This window comes from Jaculus jaculus, chromosome 23 (assembly GCF_020740685.1).
Source record: "Jaculus jaculus isolate mJacJac1 chromosome 23, mJacJac1.mat.Y.cur, whole genome shotgun sequence".
Classification (NCBI taxonomy): Eukaryota; Metazoa; Chordata; class Mammalia; order Rodentia; family Dipodidae; genus Jaculus; species Jaculus jaculus.
The window spans coordinates 9,595,281-9,620,022 of NC_059124.1; the positions used below are offsets into that span (position 1 = coordinate 9,595,281).

The 24,742-nt window shown below is 50.8% G+C and overlaps 1 protein-coding gene across 1 annotated transcript; it reads left to right on the top strand.

Annotated features, from left to right (window-relative positions):
• Positions 1 to 572: 572 nt before the first annotated feature.
• Positions 573 to 9,568, top strand: Lag3 (lymphocyte activating 3). Its single transcript, XM_045139623.1, has 8 exons — positions 573 to 899; positions 1,332 to 1,482; positions 1,814 to 2,106; positions 2,980 to 3,243; positions 4,346 to 4,621; positions 8,165 to 8,404; positions 8,684 to 8,814; positions 9,353 to 9,568. Exons 1-8 carry the CDS (start codon positions 845 to 847, stop codon positions 9,476 to 9,478), a joined length of 1,536 nt encoding a protein of 511 aa, XP_044995558.1. The 5' UTR covers positions 573 to 844; the 3' UTR covers positions 9,479 to 9,568.
• The last annotated feature ends 15,174 nt before the right edge of the window (positions 9,569 to 24,742 follow it).

The window sequence follows — 24,742 nt, forward strand, 5'->3', positions numbered from 1 at the left end:
CTGCAAAGCCTGAAGGCCTGGGTTTCACTTCCCCAGCACCCAGCATGTGTCTGGAGTTCATCTGCAGTGTCAGGAGCCCCTGGCATACCCATTCTTTATTTCCCTGTTTGCAAATAAATAAAATAAAATCGTACAAAAGAAAGACGCCAGGTGAGGTGCCGCACGCCTTTAATCCCAGCACTTGGGAGGCAGAGGTGGGCGGATCGCCAGGAGTTCGAGGCCACCCTGAGACTACATAGTGAATTCCAGGTCAGCCTGGGCTAGAGCGAGATCCAGCCTGCGGGGGGGGGGGGGGGGGGGGGGCGGGGCGGGGGAGAAGAAGAAGAAGAAACGGTAGAGAAGGTACCTGGGAGGGCGAGCCATGGGCAGGGTGGGGGAGGGCGCAGTGGGGAGACCCTGGCCTGAGGAAGTAAACAAGGGGAGCGCCACCACAGAGGTGGAGGGTGTTGCTGCTGGGAACCAGCCCCCTCAGACTTTCCACTGCGCATCGAAACCGCGAGCCCCAGGCTGTGGGGGGCGGGCGCGGGGAGGGGAAGTGGGGAAGGTGGTGGGACAGCAGAAGGTCGGGCGAGGGCCCTGGGAGCAGCTTCCCAGCTCACCCTCCACTCCGCCTTGCCCCGTGCCTGGGGTGCCCACCCCATCTCACCTGGCTCACTTCCCAGGACTTCCTTGATCCTCGGCCCTCCGGTTTTCTCCCCAGGCCTCCTCCCTTGCTTCTCTTTACCCCACATTCCTTCTCTCCACCTCATCTCCCTCCTGTGGGACTTTTGTCTCCCAATCACCCCCTCCCCGTTTCTGACCTTCCTTGGGGGAGGGGCTCAGGGAAGTCCAGGCCATAGGTGAGATGAGGGCGGCTCTGTTCCTGGACCTACTGCTACAACTGCTGTGGAAAGCTCCAGGTAAGGTGGGATGGGGGAGGACGACCTCAGACCCACAGGAGAAGCCAGTAGGAAGCTCTGCATGGCCTCTAAGATCCCAGCTCCTTAAGCTCTGTAGTGGCTTTTTTTTGTTAATGGTTTTTCGAGATAGGGTCTCATTCTAGCTCAGGCTGACTTGGAACTCACTATGGAGTCTCAAGGTGGCCTTGAACTCATGGCGATCCTCCTACCGCTGCCTCCAGAGTGCGGGGAGCAAAGCGTTGAGCCACCACGCCTGGCCTGTACTGGTCTCCTAATGCTTTTCTTAGGGTAGTCCCAACCTTTCCTTCACCCTGTTTCTTCAGGGGGTAACAAGGTTTCTCCAGGAGGCAACAAGGATTCTCCATGGGGCCAACTGTTCTCGAATGTCTTAGCTCATGGCCCCACCTCTTGGCCTTTCTTTTGCTCCCCCAGTGGAGGCACCAGGACCTGGCACAGAGATCCCCATGGTGGTGTGGGCCCAGGAAGGGGCTGCTGCCCAGCTCCCCTGCAGCCCCACAACCCCCCTCCAGGATCCGAGCCTTCTGCGAAGAGCCGGGGTCACATGGCAGCATCAACCCGACAGGTTTGCATCCCAAACGTAGACGACAGAACCTCCCAATTTGGGGCTAATAGCAACCAGACCCTATTCAACATCCAGGCCAGACCTGCCCCCTTCCTTAAGGTGTCAGTCCCTCGGAAGCCTCCTCCGCCCCACAGCTGCCTCTCCTCACACAGCTCTCCGCACAGCCCGTCCCCCTCACCTGCACCTATCTCATAGCGTGCCACCTCTCCAGCAACGAGGGTGTGTGTGTGTGGGGGGGGGGGGGTGTGCATTGACAGCCAAGCGATCTCGGGGTGAGGGTTGGCTGCATCTTCTCCGATTTCTTAATCCAGCTCTGCCTCTCTCTGTCCAGTGACCCGCAGGCTTCCAGCCCCGCCCGTGGCCTTCGCCGAGGGGTACCCTCGCCCCCGGGCCCGGCGCCCCAGCGCTACACGGTGCTGAACGTGGCTCCGGGAGGCCTGCGCAGCGGGAAGCTGCCGCTGCTGCCCCGCGTGCAGCTGGCCGAGCGCGGCCTCCAGCGCGGGGACTTCTCGCTGTGGCTGCGCCCGGCCCTGCGCGCCGACGCCGGCCACTACCACGCCGCCGTGCGCCTCCGGGACCGCGCGCTCGCCTGCCGTCTCCGCCTGCGCGTGGGCCAGGCCTCGGGTGCGTGCGGCGCTCGCCCGGCGCGCGGGGCGGGGAAGGAGGCGCGGGACGGGCCTCCGGAGGAGCACGTTTGCGGGGGCGGGGAGTACCCGGTGGAGAGGTTGCGTCACCCCGCGCCCCTTCCCGCCCCCACCCACGGCGGGGGCTGCGCGGAGGCGCCGGCGGCAAACTCGTGCGGGGCTGGAGTCAATCGTTTCAGGATAGCTGTAGCCCAGCGCATGGATTTAGGGACCCACCCCCGCCCAGCCCACCGCATGGATTTAGGGACATCCCCCCCGCCCCCGGCCCAGGCAAGGTCTACAGAAAGAGGGGATAGGCCATGCCACATGGATGGGGGAGGCCGAGCGCAGCGGAAGAGTCTCAGGACCGATTTAAACACCCCGGGGTTCCAAGCATTTTGCTGGTGGAGATGGCAAGACCCAGCAAATCTGAACAGCGAGGGGATCGCTTCCCGGCCTTCTGGCTAAGGTCAAGGGTAACAGCAAGGCGAGCCGCGCTTGGCGGCTCACAGCCTCTTAATTCCAGCACTCTGAAGGCTGAGGTACGAGGATCTCTAAGTGGAGGGCAGCCTGGGCTACAGAGTGAGTTCTGAGCCAGCCTGGGCTAGTGGGAGACCCTACCTCTCAAAGAAACAAAACAAAAAATAAAATAAAATACACACATACCCTTCCTTCCTTCCTTCCTTCCTTCCTTCCTTCCTTCCTTCCTTCCTTCCTTCCTTCCTTCCTTCCTTCCATCCATCCATCCATTCATCCATCCACACATAGACAAACAAGAATGGAGCTCCCAGGACCTTTCAGCTCGCTTGGCCTGCTGTATTCAGAAAGCATCTCTGTCCAGTGGACTGACCTGAACTTTTTCATTCTTGCATAGTGACTGCCGTTCCCTCAGGATCGCTCATGCCCCTTGCGTGGGTCATTTTGAACTGCTCCTTCAGCCGCCCTGACCGCCCAGCCTCTGTGCACTGGTTCCGGGGTCCCAGCCGACTCCCTGTCCTGAAGTCCCCCCGTTGCCACTTCGCCGAGACCTTCCTCTTTCTGCCCAAAGTCAGCCCCTTGGACTCTGGGACCTGGGGCTGCGTCCTCACCTACGGAGATGGCTTCAATGTTTCCGTCATGTACAACCTCACGGTTCTGGGTAATGCTTTCTAATCTGCCTATGCACTCGACCACAGACCTTTCCTGCCCCGTTCCACCTCTCTTGACTCGTGGGTGTCCGAAGCAGCTTCTCAGTAGCTAGTGGCGCCTCTGATATCTCTGTGCCTCAAGACCCATTTCTTCTGTGGTCCTCTTATTTATTTATTTGTGAGAGAGAGAGAGAGAGAAAAATAGATGTGCTAGGACCTCTAGCCGCTACAAATGAACTGTAGACACATGCGCCACCTTGTGCATCTGGCTTTACATGGCTATTGCGCAAATGAACTTGGGTCCTTAGGCTTTGCAAGCAAGTGCCTTAACTGCTGAGCCATCTCTCCAGCACCAAAACATTTTTTTAAAATAATTTATTTTAATTAATTTATTTATTTGAGAAAGAGAGGGAGGGAGAGAATGGGTGCACCAGGACCTCCAGCTACTGCAAACGAACTGCAGATTCATGCGTCACCTTATGCATCTGGCTTATATGGGTACTGGGAAATTGAGCCTCGAACCAGGGTCCTTAGGCTTCACAGGCAAGCGTTTGACCACTAAGCCAATCTATGCAGCCCCCAAAACATTTTTTGATATTTTATTTTTATTTGTTTATTTGACAGAGAAAGACGGGGGCGGGGGGGGGGCAGGGCGAGAGAATGGGCGTGTCAGGGCCTCCAGCCACTGCAAACAAATTCCAGACACGTGTGCTCCCTTGTGCATCTGGCTAACGTGGGTCCTGGGGAATCGAACCTGGGTCCTTTGGCTTTGCAGGCAAACGCCTTAACTGCTAAGCCATCTCTCCAGCCCTTTTTTTTTTTTTTTAAAGGTGTTGTCTCACTTTAGCTCAGGCTGATCCGGAACTCACTCCGTAGGCCCAGGCTGTGTGTCCGTCTTTCAGCTGCCATCTCCTCTTCTCATTTTGCAGTTGGCCACCTCACAGACAGGGTCCTGCTGGGCCACCCCCCTCTGAGCTTCCGCGCACGCTCGATTTGTCCACGTTATTCTGCTCTTTCGCTCCACACAGCCGGGTCACCTCCTTCTCCCTCTGCCTCCTGTGCCTACACACCGCTCACCCCTGGGCTTCAGCTCCGGTTCCCTTTTCTCTCCAGGTCTGCAGCCACTCTCTCCCTTGACAGTGTACGCAGGAGCGGGCTCCAGGGTGGAGCTGCCCTGCTACCTGCCCCCTGGTGGGGGAGCCCAGTCTCCCCTCGTTGCCAAGTGGACTCCTCCTGGGAGAGGCCCTGACATCATGGTGGCCGGAGACAGCGGCAACTTCAGTCTCCAGCTGGAGGCCGTGAACCTGTCACAAGCGGGGACCTACGTCTGCAGTGTCCACCTGCAGGAGCGGCAGCTACAGGCCACTGTCACCTTGGCGGTCATCACAGGTCAGCAGCAGTGGGAGCAAGGATAGGAAGAGAAGGCTGGCTGGTCAAAAGCTCTACAAAAGTACCGCCATGATGTCAGGCTACAGTTACGGCTTTTTCTTTTCTTTTGCCTTTTTAATTTTATTTTCAAGTTCGAGGTAGGGTTTCACTTTAGCCCCAGGCTGACCTGGAATCCATTATGTAGTCTCAGAGTGACCTTGAACTCACAGGGCTCCTCCTACCTCTGCCTCCCGAGTGCTAGCATTAAAGGCGTGCACCATCATGCACAGCTCATTCTTTTTTATTATTATTGTTGTTTATTTGAGATAGGGAGAGAAAGAGAGAGAATGGGTGAATCAGGGCCTCCAACCACTGCAAATTAATTCCAGATGCTTGTGCCACCCCATGCATCTAGCTTTACATGGGTACTGGGGAATTGAACCTGGGTCCTCTGGTTTGTCATTAGCCTTGACTGCTAAGCTATCTCTCCAGCCCTGATGTTTTCTTTCTTTTGAGGTAGGGTCTAGCCTAGGCTGACCTGGGATTCACTATGTAGTCTCAGGGTGGCCTCGAACTCACGGCGATCCTCCTACCTCTGCCTCCCAAGTGCTGGGATTAAAGGCATGCGCCATCAGGCAGCCTCTTTGTACTCTTTACCCTCCTGCCTTTATTTCCCAGGTGCTGGAATTGTGGGCATATGCCACCTACCAGCCCCTCCCCCATACTTTTCCACCCTTATGATGAACTGAAATTGAAATCTCTCCTGAGTCACAGAATAAAGTTCCACTGTTCGCTAAGGGACTCCCCTGCTCTGAACTGGCTGCAGGTTCTGAGAAGCTAGAAGGAGAGGTGGCAAAAAATTGAATGGCTCAGAGGAGGTTGCAGGTATTTCTAGAATCCTTGTCTGCTTTAGGTCGGGGCTTAGTCTAACTTGTATATATTCAGGCTGGGTGTGGTGGCGCACACCTTTAATCCTAGCACTTGGGGGGCAGTGGTAGGAGGATCGTTGTGAGTTTGAGGCCAGCCTGAGAGTAGTCTGTAATTCCAGCACTTTGGAAGCTGAAGCAGGAGGATCAGGAGCTCAAGGCCAGTCTGGGCTCTGTAAGACCCCATTTCAAAATATAAAAGCAGGCCGGAAACGGTGGAGCATTCCAAAACTTCCAAAACTTGAGAGGCAGAGGTAAGAGGATCACTGTGAGTTCCAGGTCAGCCTGGGCTAGGGTGAGACCCTACCTTGAAAAAAACCAAAAAAAAATTAATTAAAAAAAAAAAAGAGCTGGGCATGGTAGTGCACCCTTCTGATCCTAGCTCTCTGGAGACAGAGGTAGGAGGATTGCTGTGAGTTCCAGGCTAGCCTGGGATAGAGTGAGACCCTACCTCAAGAAAAATTAAAAAAATAAAAATTAAATTAAAAGGCCAGGTGTTGTGGTTCATATATATATATATATATATATATATATATATATATATATATGATTTTTGTTTGTTTGTTTTGTTTTCTGAGGTAGGGTCTTGCTGTAGCTTAGGCTGACCCGGAACTCACTATGTAGTCTCAGGGTGGCCTCGAACTCACGGTGATCCTCCTACCTCTGCCTCCCGAGTGCTGGGATTAAAGGCTGCACCATCATGCCCAGCTTGGCTCATGTATTTTTTTTTTCAAATTAAAAAAAAAATTTTAATTTCAAATTTTTATTAACAACTTCCATGATTATAAAAATATCCCATGGTAATACCCTCCCTTCCTCCACTTTCCCCTTTGAAACTCCATTCTCCATCATATCCCCTCCCCATCTCAGTAAGTCTCTCTTTTATTTTGATGTCATGATTTTTTCCTCCTCTTACGATGGTCTTGGTCTTGGATAGTGTCAGGCACTGTGAGGTCATGGGTATCCAGGCCATTTTGTGTCTGGGGGGGAAGCACATTGTAAGGAGCCCTACCCTTTCTTTGGCTCTTACATTCTTTCCTTGGCTCATGTTTTTAATCCCAGTGCTTGGGAGGCACAGGTAGGAAGATTGCCTTGGGTTCAAAGATCACCTGGGACTGTAGAGTGAGTTCCAGGTCAGCCTGGGGCTAGAGTGAGACCCTAGCATGAAAAAAACTAAAAAAAAAAAGTACATTGGTTACTTTTGAATTTCGATCACAAATCCCACCTGCTTTTCCTATATCTCTACCTAGATATTATTCCCTCTCTACCCCTCAGACTAACTGGAAACCCATCTTTTCATGCCAGTTGTTTTTCTGACTCAGTGTACCAGGAATGCCATTAGAATCCTACTCATTCTTCCTTCCCAAATGCAGTCAGTTACCAAAGCTCACTCATTCTTTCTGCCCAGAATGAATGGGCATGGTCTCATTATAGCCCAGGCTGACTGGAATTCACACTCTGTATCCTAGACTGGCCTCAAACTCACTGTGGTCCTCCTAACTCTGCCTCCCAAGTGTAGGATCAAAGGCATGCTGTCACCATACGCAGCCCAGGCTGGCTTTGAACTCACAACCTTCCTACCTCTGCCTCCATGATAGTGTTGGGATTATAGGCATTATTTATTTTTTTTTTTTGAGACCAGGTATCGTGTAGCCCAGGCTAGTCTAAAACTCACTATGTAACCCAGGATGACTTTGAACTTTTTTTTTTTTTTCAAGGTAGGGTCTCGCTCTAGCCCAGGCTGACCTGGAATTCACTATGCATTCTCAGGGTGGCCTCGAGCTCATGGGGATCCTCCTACCTCTGCCTCCTCAGTGTTGGGATTAAAGGTGTGTACCACCATATCCAACTCAGAACATTGTTTTAAGATTAATTTGGGGCTGGAGAGATGGCTTAGCGGTTAAGTGCTTGCCTGTGAAGCCTAAGGACCCTGGTTCGAGGCTCGGTTCCCCAGGTCCCACGTTAGCCAGATGCACAAGGGGGCGCACACGTCTGGAGTTCGTTTGCAGAGGCTGGAAGCCCTGGCGCACCCATTCTCTCTCTCTCCCTCTACCTGTCTTTCTCTCTGTGTCTGTCGCTCTCAAATAAATAAATAAATAAAAATTAAAAAAAAAATTAAAAAAAAAAAGATTAATTTGGCTGGGCTTGGTGGCACCTATAAGCTTGTTCACTTCTCAGGAGGTGAAAGCAGGACCAAAAGTTCTAGGTTGTCCTCAGCTCTAGGCCAGTCTGAACTACATGAGACTGTCTCAAAAAAAAAGAAAAAGAAAAAAACCAGAGAGAGAAAGAAAGAAAAGGTTAATTTGGCATGACTCATGATCCCCGTCCCCCAGGTTTGCCCAGTCCGAACCCCCATGAGCACAGGGTGACAGAGATGTGAGATTACAACTGTGGTAACTAGTAAGAGGACTGAGACCCCAACAGCTGTCTTCCCTCTGATTGTTTGCTTGTTTGTTTGTTGTTGTTTTTTGAGGTAGGATCTCCTTCTAGACCAGGCTGACCTGGAATTCACTCTGTAGTCTCAGGGTGGCCTCGAATGAACTCTCGGCGATCCTCCTACCTCTGCCTCCAGAGTGCTGGGATTAAAGACGTGCGCCACCACGCCGGGCTGCCGTCTGATTTTTTTTTTTCTTTTCAGTGACTCCCAAATACTTTGGGTTACCCGGCTCCTTGGGAGAGCTGCTGTGTGAGGTAACCCCAGCATCCGGACAAGAACACTTTGTGTGGTACCCCCTGGACAAAGGGTCCTGGAGGAGTTGTCCGGGACCCTGGCTGGAGATACAGGAGACCAGGCTCCTTTCCCAGCCCTGGCAGTGCCAGCTGTATCAGGGAAAGCAGCTTCTTGGAGCAGTGGTACACACCGTAGGGTCTAGCCCAGGTTTGAGGCCCCCAAATGCCATAACCCCATCCCCAAAACAGCCATTCTGATTCCTTTTCAGATTGTTCACCCATCCCCTTGCCCTTTCCCAGCTCTTCCCTTCCCAGGCTGGGACCTGACCTCCATCTCTCTAGGACTGACCCATTTCACTGAGTAGCTGAATGACTGTGGACGAGTCCCTAATGTCTCTGCCCTCTCTGCGTCTATGAGGGACTGAGGATGGGACAAGAGGTACTTTTCAGTCCTGACACTCCGCCTAACGCTGTGCTTCCTTCATAGGTGCCCAACACGCTGGAAGGATCCCAGGCTCCCTTAAAGGAGGCCAAAACTCTCTTTTTCTCATCCTCGGTGTCTTTTCATTGCTCCTTTTGGTAACAGGGGTCTTTGGCTTTCATCTACGGAGAAGACAGGTGAGCCAGGGACACCGCTCTCCTCACCTCCCCGTCTCTCTCTCAGCGTGCTGTGTGGCAGGCACCTCTTTCTCTGGGATGACAACCACAGTGGGCCCTGTGACCCCTCTTCATTTTTACTCCTTTATTTTGAATATTTTTTTGTCTATTTGCAAGGAGAAAGAGAGAGAATGTATGGGTGTACCAGGGCCTCCTGCCACTGCAAAGGAACTCCAGATGTATGAGCCACTTTATGCATCTGACTTTATGTGGGTACTAGGGAATTGAACCTAGGCCAGAAGACTTTGCAAGCCAGCGCCTTTAACTGCTAAGCCATCTCCCCAGGCCAATGTCCCCTCTTCATAATAAACCCCTGTACCACAGGAACTCCTTGTACATGAGGGGCTCTTAAAGGGGGCGGGGGAGGGGCTGAGAGAAGGCCCTGGAGCAGATGGAAAAGTGGAGGGCTGCGAAAACACACAGGACTCAGTATTTTTCTGTTCCGTTCTGCTTCATGTCCTCCTTCATCTTCAATCGCCCTTTCCATCTCTTCCCACAGTGGCTACCAAAAAGATTTTCTGCCTTAGAGCATGGAATTCACCCTCCTCGGGGTCAAAGCAAAATAGAGGTGCTGGAGCGAGAGGTGGAGATAGAACCGGAGGAGCCGGAGCCCACCAGGCTCTGATCCGAAGCTGGGGAGGAGGGCCCCCCCGGGGGGGGGGCGTCATTCAGCAGATCTTAGCAACACAGACCCAATAAACTCTGTCAGCAGCAAGCCCGAGTCTGGTTCTCCCTTGTCGGGGGGGGGGGGGGGGGGGGGAGGTTCCTGTCTCTCCCAGCCTCTGGGGGCTCTCTTCTCCTCCCCCAGCCTCCTAACCTACTTTCCCAGCCAGTCTCTCTCCTCTTCCCGCTTCCTGGTCCTGGCCTCTTTGTGTCTCTCCTCCGTGGAGTATTCTTATCTTCTAACCGCTCCAAAAAGGCCCTGGGCTCTTAGCTTCATACCCACACTGGGCTGGCTGCTCTGGTTTCCTCCATACCCTTGTCCCCCTGGCCCCCAGGGGGTATGCTTGGCCCCTAGGCTGTAGCTACACACACACACACACACACACACACACACCTTGTCCCCCTGGCCCACCCCAAGCTCAGCTGCATGTGTCATTCGGCGCTGGTGCTTGGCCTCCAAGGCTGTAGCTGCTCGTGTGCACACACACACGCGCGCACACACGCGCTCGGGCGCGCACGGAGGAGCCTGCCATGTCAACTTTTCCGGGAGACGGGATCTTCCAATCCCTTTGGGCAACCAGCTGAGGTTGCTCCCTTTGCCCTGCGCCCCACGTTGCTCAGTCCCGGGGGACTTTTCTGCTCCCAGGCATGACAGCACACTGCCACCCAGTGGTCACGGCGCGTCACGCACCCCGGGGGTTCCCCGGGCTGCGGCAGGAACAGCCCGGGTGGAGAGGCGGAGCGGGCCCGCAGGGCTTGCATTGGCGGGGTGCAGGCTGCGTGTGCGCCCCGCAGTGCTCACGGGTCTTAGGCACCCCGAGGGAGTGCTGCTGGACCACGTCTGCTCCAGGGGGAGCCGGGCGGGGCGTGATGGAACCCGGAGATCCCGCCCCGGCCCTGGTGAGGTCGGACTCCCAGCGTGGCCTTGAAGGGCAGGGCGGTGAACAAAAGGCCACAGAGGCTGGGGAAGAAGCTGCACGGTGGGAGTCAAGAGCCCCGGCCTCTTGTTTCCCTTCTGCTTTGAGCCTTGGTTTCCTAAGCAAGGCTCCAGTCCCCGGGACGCGCGTTAGCCAGAGACACGTGGTGGTGCACGCATCTGGAGTTCATTTGCAGCGGCTGCAGGTCCTGACGCGCCCATTCTCTCTCTCTGTGTCTCTCTCCCCTCTTTCTCTCTCTGTCTGTCGCTCTTAAGTAAATAAATAAAAAAGGATAAAAATAAACAACAACAAAATAAATAAATAAAAGGGGCAGGGGCCGCATGTGTGGAGGCCCCAAGTGTCAGCTAACTTGGGAAGCTGAAGGAGACTCCTTGAGTGCAGGGGTTTGAGACCAGCCTGGGTAATATACTGCAACCCCATCCAAAAAAAGGGGGTGCTGAAGAAATGGCTTAGTGGTTAAGGCGCATGCATATGAAGCCTAAGGACGCCGTTCGATTCTCCAGGTCCCACGTAAGACAGATGCACAAGGGGCGCACTCATCTGGAGTTCATGTGTAGTGGCTAGAGGCCCTGGCGCGCCCATTCTTACTCTCTCCCTCCTCTCTGTCTCTAATAAGTAAATAAAAATAAAATATTTTAAAAACTGAAATAAAGGCAGGAGAGATGGCTTAGTGGTTAAGCGCTTGCTGGTTCAGGCTCGATTCCCCAGGACCCATATTAGCCAGATGCACAAGGGGGCACATGCCTCTGGGGTTGGTTTGCAGTGGCTGGAGGCCCTGGCACGCCCATTCTCTCTCTCTCTCTCTATATATATCTGCCTCAAACAAGTAAATAAAAATAAACAAAAGTTTTTAAATTTTTTTTTAAAACGCCAGGTGTGTTGGTGCACACCTTTAATCCCAGAGGTAGGAGGATCACCTTGAGTTTGAGAGCAGCACTCTAGGACCGCAGAACAAGTTCCAGGTCAGCCTGAGGTTACAGTGAGACTCTACCTCACCCCTCCTCTCCCCGCAAAAAAAAAAAAAAAAGTTGCTAGAGCTGGATGTAATGACACACCTTTAATCTCAGCATTTGGGAGGCAGAGGTAGGAGGACCACCATGGTCAGCCTGGTCTAGAAAGAGACCTACCACTCAAAATCCAAAAAAACAAAAAAAATCTTGAGGGCTGGCGAGGTGAAGAGGCAGAGTAAAGGTACTAAAGCCTAAAGACCCAGGCTTGATCCCATCACCCAGGACCTATGTAAAGCCAGATGCACAAAGTGGTGCATGCATCTGGAGTTCATTTGCAATGGCTGGAGGCCCCTTTGCACTCATTCTCTCTGTCAGTCTCTCTTCCACCTCTCTCTGCTTGCAAATTAAAAAGTAAAATATAACCTTGGAATCTAACTGGGTGTGGTGGGCCTTTAATCCCAGCACTTGGGAGGCTGAGGCAAGAGGATTGTTGTGAGTTCGAGGCCACCCTGAGACTACATAGTGAATTCCAGGTCAACCTGGGCTACAGAGAGATCCTGCCTCCAAAAAGCTAAAAAAAAAAAAAAAGCCTTCATATTCCTACAACTTCTCAGAGTCCTGTAGAGGTCGACTGGGGAGACGAATCATCCACGCAGAAAACACTGTAGGAAAATAAAATTAAATTAAAAGATGAGTGGCAAGGCTCGGGAGTTCAAAGTTGCCCTTGGCTACCTTATGGAGTTTGAGGTCAGCCTGGGCTTTAGGATACCCTGTCTGGGAAAAAAAAAATTAAGGGCTGGAGAGATGGCTTAGCGGTTAAGAGCTCGTCTGTGAAGCCTAAGGACCCTGGTTCGAGATTCCCTAGGACCCACCTTAGCCAGATGCACAAAATGTCACACGTGTCTGGAGTTCATTTGCAGTGGCTGGAGGCCCTGGCGCGTCCCTTCTCTCCCTCTCTCTGCCTCTTTTTCTCTCTATCTGTCACTCTCAAATAAATAAATAAAAATAAACAAAATAAAAAAATATTATTTTAAAAATAATTAAAATGAAAATTTAAAAAAGACAATGATAACCTGCTCAAGTGGATCGCTGTGAATATGAGTTAAGAAAAGGATTTGAACACTGCGGCCTGCTTGCTCCTCTGGTGTGCATTAGAGCGGAGAAGCAGGCGGGCTCTGGAGGGCCCTGGGCCCAGGCCGAGCTCCCATTGAGCCTGTCGCTGGGCGCTCAGCCGCTCTACACCGCCCTGCAACACCCTGGGCCTCTGCCAGGGCACCTCTAAGTCTGGGAGGGCCCAAACCTGAGACCTCAACCTGCAGGGGGTGTGAGCTGAGGCCATGGACTTGGGCATGTAGCTGTCTGCCAGGGAACTTTAACCCCACACGGGAGAACAAACTATTGAAAGCCAGAGGGAGGGAGCCTGTAGGAGGTACGTGGTGGCTCAGAAACTGCAGTGACAAACACCCAGCTGGGTGTCTGTGTGCACAGCTGAGGCTGAGGATCTCTGTCTCTAGGGAGTCAGCAAGGGCCCGTGACATGGGGACAGAGAATGGAGAGAGTCATGCCATCATTCTATGCAGAACCTTAGGGAGAGGGCTGGTGCTCCTGGTTCCTGAATAATGCCATTTAAAGCAAACCAAGGAAGGTGTGTTACAGGTGGAGAAACTGGCCCCCGGAAAGGAGGCAGATTTGGCACTTGCCAGGGAGGAGCGAACTGTAAACTCCGATGGTCTTTTTGGAGGTCTCCAGAGCATCACTGCCACCCTCTGTTTTGGGGGAGGGGCAGCTGCTCTGCCAAGGATCCTCTTTCCAAGTAGGAGCCCCTGTGTTTGCCCAGGGCAGGGGCTTCCCGGAAGGTTCTGTGGGTGGCATTTTTCCTCTCTACTAGGTACCAACTCATGCCCTGTGGACTTGTGGGAGGAGTCTGGGAAGAGTCACTGTGCTTGTGGGGGGATTTCCCCATGTTCTCTCAGGAAGAGGGACAGAGCACAGGCCCACCCCTCGTTCTTCTCCCTCAAGGGAACTGAGGCAAGGACAGGAGGACGAAGGGGCCCAGGATGTGTGCACTGCCGTACTCGAAGGTCACCTAGGGGTGAGGTCCTGCTCGCCCCCACCCTTCCTGCAAGATTGCCCTCCAGCCAGTATGACACCACGGAGCCTTTCCAGTGTCCTCCTGAGGCCATGGGCGTTGGGTAACTTCACCAGGCATCTCCACATTTGTGGGGTGGTGGTGGGGTTGTGGTGTTGGTGATGAAATTCAGGGTCTCAAGCTTGCTGACCTATACCCCTAACCCAATGTCTAGAGTGAGATCCTGCCTCAAAAATAAATAAATAGGGCTGGAGAGATGGCTTAGTGGTTAAGCACTTGCCTGTGAAGCCTAAGGACCCCCAATTGAGGCTCGATTCCTCAGGACCCACGTTAGCCAGATGTACAAGGGGGGCGCACGTGTGTGGAGTTCATTCGTTTGCAGTGGCTGAGGGCCCTGGCGTGCCAATTCTCTCTGCCTCTTTCTCTCTCTCTCTGTCTGTCACTCTCAAATAAATAAAGAAAAGATTGGCCTGGGCTGCAGGATCTGCCTTCCAGAAGGTTCACTCAGGTGGCTCAGGGCCAGAGGTCTCAGCTCCTCCCCACAGTTTTCTTCATAGGGCCTTTCACAACATGGCAATGGCTCCACCTGAGGGACAGAGTGAATAAGACAAAAGCTATTCTGTCCTTATCACCAAGTCTTTTATTTTCTTTTCATTTTTTTTTTATTAACAACTTCCATGATTATAAAAAATATCCCATGGTAATGTCCTCCCTCTCCCCACTTTCCCCTTTGAAACTCCATTCTCCATCATATCCCCTCCCCCTCTCAATCAGTCTCTCTTTTATTTTGATGTCATGATCTTTCCCTCCTATTATGATGGTCTTGTGTAGGTAGTGTCAGGCACTGCAAGGTCATGGATATCCAGACCATTTTGTGTCTGGGGGAAGCACGTTGTAAGGAGTCCTACCCTTCCTTTGGCTTTTACATTTTTTCTGCCACCTCTTCTGCATTAGACCCTGAGCCTTGGAAGGTGTGATAGAGATATTGCATAACTGAGCACTCTGGTCACTTCTTTCCAGTATCACGATGCCTTTTGAGTCATCCCATGGTCACTGCCATCTGAAAAGAGAAGATTCTCTGCCAAAAGTGAGAGTAGCATTAATATAAGGGTATGAACATTAAGAGAAGTGTTTACTGGCCAGTTTGATAAGCACAGTATATACATTTAGCCAGACAGCAGCAGACGTTACACCCCTAGGGCTCATGACTACCCCGTCATAGGTTTTCAGTATCAGGGATGTATTCTCTCCCATGGAGTGGGCCTCCAGTCCAATTAGAGGGCAGTTGGTTTCCACCGTGACAGACGTGCCACTATTGCACCCATTGGCTCATTTGGCCTGGTTGGCCAAATATAAGGCTTGCAGGGTCCACTGTTGAGTATCTCCACTGGTGATTTCTCTTTCTCCCATTGAACTGCATGCAGAATGGCTTCTTCCAGCTTTCTGTCAGCTGGTCTACAGGAAGAAGGTTTTCAGCTCAGTTCCAGCAGGATTTCTCAGTGACCTTGCAGCCCAAGTATGTGGAGTCTTCAGCAATAGGGTCTTACTATCTATTCCTGGTGGGAAACCAACAGCCTCAGCAATGGCCTATAATGTTTTGGGGGCATCAGGGACTTCCCTGGCCAACAACTCACTGGAAGGTATGCCTTCGCTAGCACTGAAAATTTTCTAGCAACAATTCAGTCCGTGGGTCACCCAGACCATTGTGGTACTGCCTGTGTGTGTGTGGGGGGGTGCAAGATATGAACCAAGGGAGGCAGGATCACTGGGTCCATCTCACAGTCTGACTGGCTATCATGGAGAAGCACCACCTCAGGGACAAGACAGCACAAGAGAGGAGGGGGCCATCACAAAGTACCTCCACCCCCAGCCCTTTCGGGGGCCTAGCAGCCTCCCACAGAGGCCAAGCTTGTGAGGCAGGCAGGAGGCTGGGCTGTGGGCAGTCAGACATGTAGCTGGTGCTTCTCTGACCTGGTTTTCTGAGATCCAAGGGGCAGGGCGGAACCAGCAAATTCTCTACCATGACTCTCCCACCCAGAATAGGTGTTGGGGTTTAAATTCGAACCCCTGCTGTTATCACTCTGCAAAGAAAAACCAGCGGCCTACATTTCCTCTCTGAGGCCCCCCCTAAGGTTTAGTCCCCCCTTTGAAGGAATGAAGCTGGGGCGGGGCAGCTTGTTTCTGCTCGACTATGCAGCTGACAGTTTCTGCAACGGCTGCAGGTGCCAGCTGGCTGGTCCAGGGTAGGCTGTGAGACGTGTCACTTCTACCCGCTCACGGGTGGAGGAAACAAGCCTCTGTGAGGTGCGGAATCCGGCTGGGATGTTCAGGAGAGTGTGACCAGGGTGGAGGAGGGCCAGCCCTCCTAGACTGTGCTTTTAGGGAAAGGCCCCGGCGGCCCCTCCCAGATATCCATCCACAGCCCACACTCAGCTCTCTTGGAAGGCTGCCAGTGCAGCAGCAGATGATTCCGTTAAGGAGGTCGCCACAGGTGTGGTCTGCACCTGGTGCCTCCCCTTCCCTCACACTCTAGCTGCCCTACCTAATCTCCAATAACCTGGAGGCTGATCAGGACACGGGGGCGGGGGGTCCCTCCTCTTTCTAGCTCCTAATCTCTCCCTTTGACCTTGTCCTCTCTTCCAGCCAAGGAACACAAAATCATACGTTCATCCAAAACAACACTCAGGACTGGAGAGATGGCTCAGTGGTTAAGGCACTTGCCTGTGAAAGACCTGGGTTTGATTTCCCATTACCCATGTAAAGCTGGGTGCACAAAGTGGCGCCTGTGGCTGGAATTCATTTACTGCTGCTAGAGGCCCAGGCACACCCATTCTCTCTCTTTTCTCACTCTCTCTGCTTGCAGATAAATAAATAAGGATGTTTAAATTTTATTTTAGAGAGAGACAGAGACAGAGACAGAGAAAGAATTGGCACACCAAAGACTCAGCCACACAAATTCCAGATGCTTACACCACTTAGTGGGCATGTGTGACCTTGCGCTTGCCTCACCTTTGTGCATCTGGCTCATGTGGGATCTGGAGAGTGGAACATGGGTCCTTAGGCCTTGCAGGCAAGTGCCTTAACCACTAAGTCATTTCTCCAGCCCAATAAAAATTAAAAAATGAAAAAACACTCAAGCTGTGCATGGTGGCACACGTCTTATACTCCAGCTCTTGGGAGGCAGAGGTAGGAGGATCACTGTGAGCTCAAGGCCACCCTGAGACTACTAGTGAGTTCCAGATTAGTCTGGGCTAGAGCAAGACCCTACCTCAAAAAAACAAAACAAGCTGGGCATGGTGGCACACACCTTTAATTTCAGCACTTGGAGGTAGAGGTAGGAGGATTACCATGAGTTCAAGGCCACCCTGAGATTACATAATGAATTCCAGGTCAGCCTGGGCTAGAGTGAGACCCTATCTTGAAAAAACAAACAAACAGAAAGAAAGAAGAAAGAAAGAAAGAAAGAAAGAAAGAAAGAAAGAAAGAAAGAAAGAAAGAAGAAAAGGAAAACCAAACCAAAACAAAATAAACAAAACAAAACCACTCCACCATGATGAACGGGATCTGGAAAGCTGCAGACTGCACACTTATCAAGCGATGGGAAGACAGTTGAACTTGGGTTTCATCTGTAATATGAGGTTAGTAAAATAGCAACTTGAGTGTGGTGGCTATCATCTGCAACCCCTAAACTCAGAGGCTGAGGCAGAAGGAAGGTCATAGTTTGAGGCCAGCCAGAGCCACACGTCAAGATCCTATTTCAGGGCTGGAGAGATGGCTTAGCAGTTAAGGCGTTTGCCTGCAAAGCCAAAGGACTCAGGTTCAATTCTCCAGGACTCATGTTAGCCAGAGGCGCAAGGTGGTGCATGCATCTGGAATTTGTTTGCAGTGGCTGGAGGCCCTGGCATACCCATTCTCTCTCTCCCTCTCTCTCCCTCTTTGTCTCTCTCAAATAAATAAGTAAATAAAATATTTTAAATATATATGAATATATATATACATATATATATACATGTATATATATGTATAATTGAAAGAGAAGCAAACACCTTAACTGCTAAGCCATCTCTCCAGCCCTAAAAATAGTTAAAAAAAAAACAGATCTGTAACAGGGAAATTGGAGTTCTGGGGTGCTTCCTGGAACCCCAAGCCCTGAGTTTATATCTGTAAACTAACCAAAAAATTGGCAATTCCAGAATCAGGAATGATTTTTAAGACACCACATTTTATTCAGAATTTACAAAGGAGTGTGGGAAGGGGAAGGCTGGGTGGTGCAGGAGACAAAGTGGGGAGAAGGGAGGTACACCCCATGGAAACCAAAAGCCCATGTGGGCCACGTGTACCTCAGGAGTGCATGTGGCCAAATATGGGTCTGGGGAAAATGTGTGGAAAGCAAAGAGAAAAGAAAGTTCAAGGGGCTCCTGCCATGTGGGGAGCTGGAAGGGATAAAGAACCCATGCAGAGAGTAAGGGCTGGAGGCCCTCCTGGCTGGGCCTGTGCCTGAACCTAGGCCAAGCCAGCCCAGGCCGAGGTGAAGGAAAAACTCACCCTCAGCTGAAAGTTCCCAAGTGATCAGAGAGCCTGCCCTCCTCTTGCAAAGGTATTTACAACCTTAGGGTGGTGGATGTCTTTTGGACCAGGTGAACTAGAGGGCCAGCTGGTTGGTTAGGGCCAGGGGCTGTCTCAGGAAAAAGTCCCTGGCACCAAGTTCCAGAGGCTGAACTTGAATAACCAACTATGTTTAAATCCTATGAAAGACCTCCCCCCCTAGGAGGGGGTCCTGATTGTGGAAAAATTAGTCTCCAGGGAACTAGGCAAGAGATAAGACATCAGATGATCTTGGATTTCTGGCAAGTGCAAACTTTCCTGTGCTTTCTACCTTCAGGGGTCCGGTCATCCTAACTCTACTCCCCTCAGATCCTGTCTCAAAAAGCCTGGCATGGGTATGTTGGTGCATGCCTTTAATTCCAGCACATAGGAGGCAGAGGTAGGAGGATTGCCATGAGTTCAAGGCCACCCTGAGACTATATAGTGAATTCCAGGAATTCCAGGTCAGCCTGAGCCAGAGTGAAACCCTAACTTGAAAAAACAAAAACAAAAACAAACAAACAAACAAAAAAACACCAAAAAAACCCCACTAAAATAAATAAATGAACAGGAAGTAGAATGGAAGTGGAATACCCTTGATCTTGATGTCAAGCTCTGGACTCACACATGCACACACATGCACACCATGTACCTATGACACACACACAAACCAAACTTTACCCAATATATGGGAAGGATCCTGTAATTCAAGGATTTGATTCTAGAAGAGTGCCTCATAATTCCAGAAAAATCCTGGTCCCACACAAATATAAGACTAATAAAAACCCAGATTCCAGAGACCTTCTGGAAGCCACTCATATTTTTAAAAAATAATTAATTAATTAATTAATGTATTTGACAGAGAAAGAGGGAGAGAAAAGCACAGAGAGAGAAAGAGAGAGAGAATGGGCACGCCAGGGCCTCTAGCCACTGCATACGAACTCCAGACACATGTGCCCCTTTGTGTATCTGGCTTTGTGGGTCCTGGGGAATCGAACCTGGGTCCTTTGGCTTTGCAGGTAAACGCCTTAACCACTAAACCATCTCTTCACCCCAGCCACTCTTTTTTTTTTTCATCCTTCCCATGTCTTGGGAGTATACTCTGGTTTTGTTCTATCTGCTGTAATAAACTTGTCCTTACTGAATTTGTTTGATCCTTTATTTTATTTGGAGGTAGGGTCTCATTCTAGCCCGGGTTGACCTGGAATTCACTATGTGGTCTCAGGCTGGCCTCAAACTCATAGTGATCCTCCTACCTGTGTCTCCCAGGTGCTGGGATTAAAGTTGTGAGCCACCATGTCCAGCCTAAAAAATATTTTTATTTATTTATTTGAGAGAAAGAGAGAGAGTATGGGTGTGCCAGGGCCTCTTGCCACTGAAAACAAATGAATGAATTCCAAATGCATGCAGCACTTTGTGCCGTTGCCTTTATGTGGGCACTGAGAAATTAAATCTAGGACCACAGGCTTTCGTAGTGTAAAGGTCCAAAGATCGCTGAAGAAAGACCCCAGACTCAAATAGTATGTAAAAACAAAGAGCGTTTATTCTGCAGAATCAGCCAGCATGAGGGGGTCAACCATTCATACCAAATGGCGACCCCAAGAAGAGTATGCAGGCCCCCCTTTTTTCTTATCTTTTAAAAAATATATTTATTTATTTGAGAGCAACAGACAGAGACAGAAAGAGGCAGATACATAGATAGAGAATGGGCATGCCAGAGCCTCCAGCCACTGCGAATGAACTCCAGACATGTGGCCCCCCTTGTGCATCTGGTTAACGTGGGTCCTGGGGAATTGAGCCTCGAACTGGGGTCCTTAGGCTTCACAGGCAAGTGCTTAACTGGTAAGCCATCTCTCCAGCCCATGCAGGCTCCTTTTAAGCACAACTAGGGGAATTCTAGGCGGGTTAGGTAATCTTCTGACATGATTGCCTAGGCAAGCAGCATTACAGTTGTGCTTCTCTGATTGGCTGGGGCAAAAATGCACAAAAGGGACATTTTTGGGCATGTTTTTTTTTATTTTTTTATTTTTTTAAATTTTTTATTTATTTGAGAGCGACAGACACAGAGAAAGACAGATAGAGGGAGAGAGAGAGAATGGGCGCTCCAGGGCTTCCAGCCTCTGCAAACGAACTACAGACGCGTGCGCCCCCTTGTGCATCTGGCTAACGTGGGACCTGGGGAACCAAGCCTCGAATTGGGGTCCTTAGGCTTCACAGGCAAGCACCTAACCGCTAAGCCATCTCTCCAGCCCTTTGGGCATGTTTTGACATGTCTCCAGGAACTGACTCAGCCCCCAGAGCACAAAATGGTGGCTATCTTCCCTGACCTCAGTTCAGGGCACAAAATGGTGGCTATCTTCCCCAGCCTCAATTCAGGGCACAAAATGGTGGTTATCTTCTCCGACCTCAGTTCAGGGCACAAAATGGTGGCTATCTTCCCCAGCCTCAATTCAGGGCACAAAATGGTGGTTATCTTCTCCGACCTCAGTTCAGGGCACAAAATGGTGGCTATCTTCCCCAGCCTCAATTCAGGGCACAAAATGGTGGCTATCTTCCCCGACCTCAGTTCAGGGCACAAAATGGTGGCTGTCTTCCCCTTCCTCAGTTCAGGGCACAAAATGGTGGCTGTCTTCCCCTTCCTCAGTTCAGGGCACAAAATGGCTATCTTCTCTGGCCTCAGCCCCCAGAGCACATGTCAGGGTCACTGTTCATTAACAGCCTGCCCTTTGTTTGTGGTTTTTCCCAGAAGTCTTGCCTACCTCTCCCGGAAACTGAAACTTAGGCCTAGTTAGGATGGCATCTTACTGAAGCCTGTCATGGAGTCAGTTTGGTGCCTTCATTCCTCCCTTGAGTATGGCCTCATCTCAAATCCCTGAGATGTATCCAAAGGTCGGTACTGTTGTCTCAGAACCATTAATTGTATTGTGGCTAGGCGGTCCTTAACAAATTTTACCAAAGCATTAATGATACAAGGTCCAAGCAAGCAGTAAAAGAATAAGGGGACCAGTCGGGGCAGAAATTAAAGTCATTAACCAAGGGGACCAATTGAACAAAGATTCATACCAGTTTTGATTTTGCTATCTAATTTTCTTCTAACCTTTTGTGGACCATGGCTAGGCTGTTTCTGACAACACCTGAGGTGTTGGCATAAAAACAGCCCTGTTCGCCGGGTGTGGTGGCGCACGCCTTTAATCCCAGAACTCGGGAGGCAGAGGTAGGAGGATCGCTGAGAGTTTGAGGCCACTCTGAGACTACATAGTTAATTCCAGGTCAATCTGGAGCAGAGTGAGACCCTACCTCGAAAAACCAAAAAAAAAAAAACAAAAAACAAAAACAAAACAGCCTTGATCTCCCAGGGCCTGGCAAAGTCCTCCTTGCTGTAGAAAGGGCAGGTCTAATCCCCTTTTATTTTGCAATACTACTGCTGCTAGTGAGTTCAGTGACTGCTCTAGGTGATGGACAGACTTCTCTAATTCATCAAGATCTGAGTCTACGAGGTTACTTAGAGCCTGAAGAGTTTGATCCGCCCTAATTAAGGCCGCTGTACTGGTGCCAATTCCTGTAGCTATGCCAGTCCCAACCAACACTGTGAGGATTGCTGAGGCCCCCAAATCTCATTTTTGTCTGTGATGGGCTGGCCCTGTCTCCATATAGGAGCTGAAGGGAAGGTAATAAAACTGAGGAAACGGGGTTACTAGAATGCACACGCTGGAATTCTGAAATAGCAGTGGATGGATGCAAGGGGTGAAGCCGGGGGTACATGCAAACCAGGTTCTGTTAGTGGGCACAAGGTAGGACATACCAGCATTTGTGGGGATACTCTGACTACAGAGATGCTTAAGGTGAGGGAAGCTATATAGATTTCCCCCTGCTCCTATCACATATAGCCCTTTTTCCAGTTCCAGTTTGAAGGGTAAGAACCAGGGACCTTCCCCAAGAGCATCTCAGTGGGCTTTCGGAAGGAGTTGGCAGATTTCCTGGGGTAGCCCAGCCAGTGTAGCGTGGGGGCCTGGGGTCTAAGCAGAGTCAGAAGTCTTCTCTGGTGAGGTTAGTGGTAGACTTGAGGAAATTAAAGATGAAATTGAGTAACCCAAATAAAATGGCTGAATCAGGGGCCCTGGAGGGCAGGTGATTAACCAGGGGTGACTGGGAACGTGGGGGAGGAGGTGCCTGAAACCAAGACCAGTGAAGCGGGTTCTCGAACGGGCAGAGCCGGAGCTGCCAGCCCTACAGCTATGGGGGGATGCCCTGCCAGGATAGCCTGTTTCTGGATCTGAAAGAGGAAACCCCCGTCCCCTCCTGATGCATATAACCATAGGCCACATGTTTTCCCAGTTTCCCATCCTCTGCTAGTTTGTCCCGTTTTTGTCATTGAGATGGAGATGGGGTTTCTCCTTCCCTGTGATGTCTGGATTTTTGCTCTACTGATCTGGCTAAGGTCTAGATTATTCTTTATCCAAGGGCCGTTGGTCTCACATCTCCATTTGTAGCAAAAGAAACTTTCTGTTCCCCCACAAGTCCCATGGCCATTTGTCCCTGGGCAAGCATAAAATTGTGCAGTTGCAAGTTTTTGTTCCTGGCAGTCGATTCCGCAGGTTGCCACGACGTTTTGTTCATCATGATAGGACTGACGGATTCCATTTATTCTTTCTACCTGTTCTGAACTCTTGGGACGATACACACAATGGAGTGTCCAATTTGTCCCCACAATTTTAACTACTGCCTGGGGTACCTGTGAGATGAAGCCTGGTCCATTGTCTGACCACAAAAGAACAGGTGAACCATACTTTGGAATGATGTCATCCAATAGTTTCTTGGCCACAGTTGTGGCAGTCTCGTTCTTGGTTGGAAAAGCTTCAGTCCATCCTGAAAAGTTGCCTATAAATACCAGTAAGTACTTGTATCCACACAAAACAGGTTTTGTCTCTGTGAAGTCAATTTTCCAATGTACTCCTGGTTGGGTTCCTCTCCCCCTGATTCCCCACCAAGAAACTTCTTTTTGCATTTACCAGGCAGAAGGCATGGCATCGGGCTAGGCTTCCACGGCCTTTTGCCTCAAGTCAAACACTTTAAGATGGGCCTTCCTAAGTAAGTCTTCAATCGTCTGTTGGCCCAGATGAGTGCTCTGGTGTATCTGTCTGAGTTGGCTAGCGAAGTCTGATGGGAGGATGGTTCTTCTGTCAGGGGCTTTGTACCATCCTTGTTCCTTATAGGCTGCTGTGCAGGGTTGGATCCTCTGTAGATCTGAGTCAGTATAACTTGGTGTCTCTGGCAAGGTTGGCGTCACTATTGGAGGCAATTTTGCCACAAGGGTAATAGCTACCTGGAGGGCTGCCTCTTGTACCACCTTGTCAGCCTGTGAAGTAGGCTCACCTCCTCTCTGGTGCCCGGGGCAATGCATGACTGATACCTCCTTAGGTAGGCTATATGGCTTGCAGGAGTTCCAGAATCTCCTGTTTATTTTTAATGGTTTTTTCCTTCTGCTGTCAATAGTCCCCTCTCTTTATAGATGGCCCCATGAACATGTACCATTGCAAAGGCATTGCAGCTATCAGTATAGACATTAAGTCTCTTTTCTTGGCCTAGTTGCAAGGCTTTGGTCAGGACTATCAGTTCAGCTTTCTGGGCAGACGTACCTGGAGGGAGGGCTTCTGACCATGCAGTTGTTTCTTCTGTTGTCACTGCAGCTCCTGTGTACCAGACACCATGCTTAAGGAAGTTGCTTCCATCTCTATACAGGCCAGCCCTGCCCCTTTAAGGGAATGTCCTTGAGACCTGGTTGGGTCCCTTGTGAACTGCTCAAGATCTCGGAGTAGTCGTATATGGGACTGTCCAGATCCGGATCAGGTAGCAGCGTTGCGGGATTGAGGGCCTGACTGGTGGCAAATTGAACCCATGTGGTGTTGAGAAGCAGAGTCAGTGTGGCATTGGTCAGCCACCTGTCAGGTGCTTTAGCACTCCTTCAATAGTGTGAGGAGTAGTTACTCTCAGGATTTGGCCCAAAGTCAGTTTATCTGAGTCTTTGACTAATAAAGCGGTGGCTGCTATTATTTGGAGGCATGGGGGCCACCCCACTGCCACTGGGTCTAATTTCTTTGATAGGTAAGCAATTGGCCTCTTCCAAGGGCCAAGAGTTTGAGTCAAAACCCCTTTATCTATGCCTTTGTTTTTATCAATGTAAAGATGGAAAGGTTTGTGGATGTCTGGCAAAGCCAATGGAGGGGCTTAAAGGAGGGAGTCTTTCAATTGGAGGAAGGCCTCCTACATCTCTGGGGTCCATTCTAGGGAGCTTTCTTGTCCTCTTGTGGCCTCATAGAGAGGCGTGGCAATTTCGGTGAATCTAGGTATCCAGAGTCTAAACCATCCCAACCCCAAGAACTCACATACCTGTCTCTGGGTTTTTGGGTGAGGGATGTTGAGAATTATCTCTTTGTGGGCTTGAGATAATAGGCGTTGCCCCCCTTGAGTATGTACCCAAGGCATGTTACTTCCCTCAGGCAGAGCTGCTCCTTTCTGGCTGAAACTCGGTATCCCATGCCGTCCAATTCTCTCAGCAAGGCCTCTGTGGCTGAGCGGCAGACTCCTTCACCCGAGGCTGCAATGAGGAGGTCGTCTACATACTGCAGGGGGGTTATTTGGGGTGGGCCTGACAGTACTCACCCAAA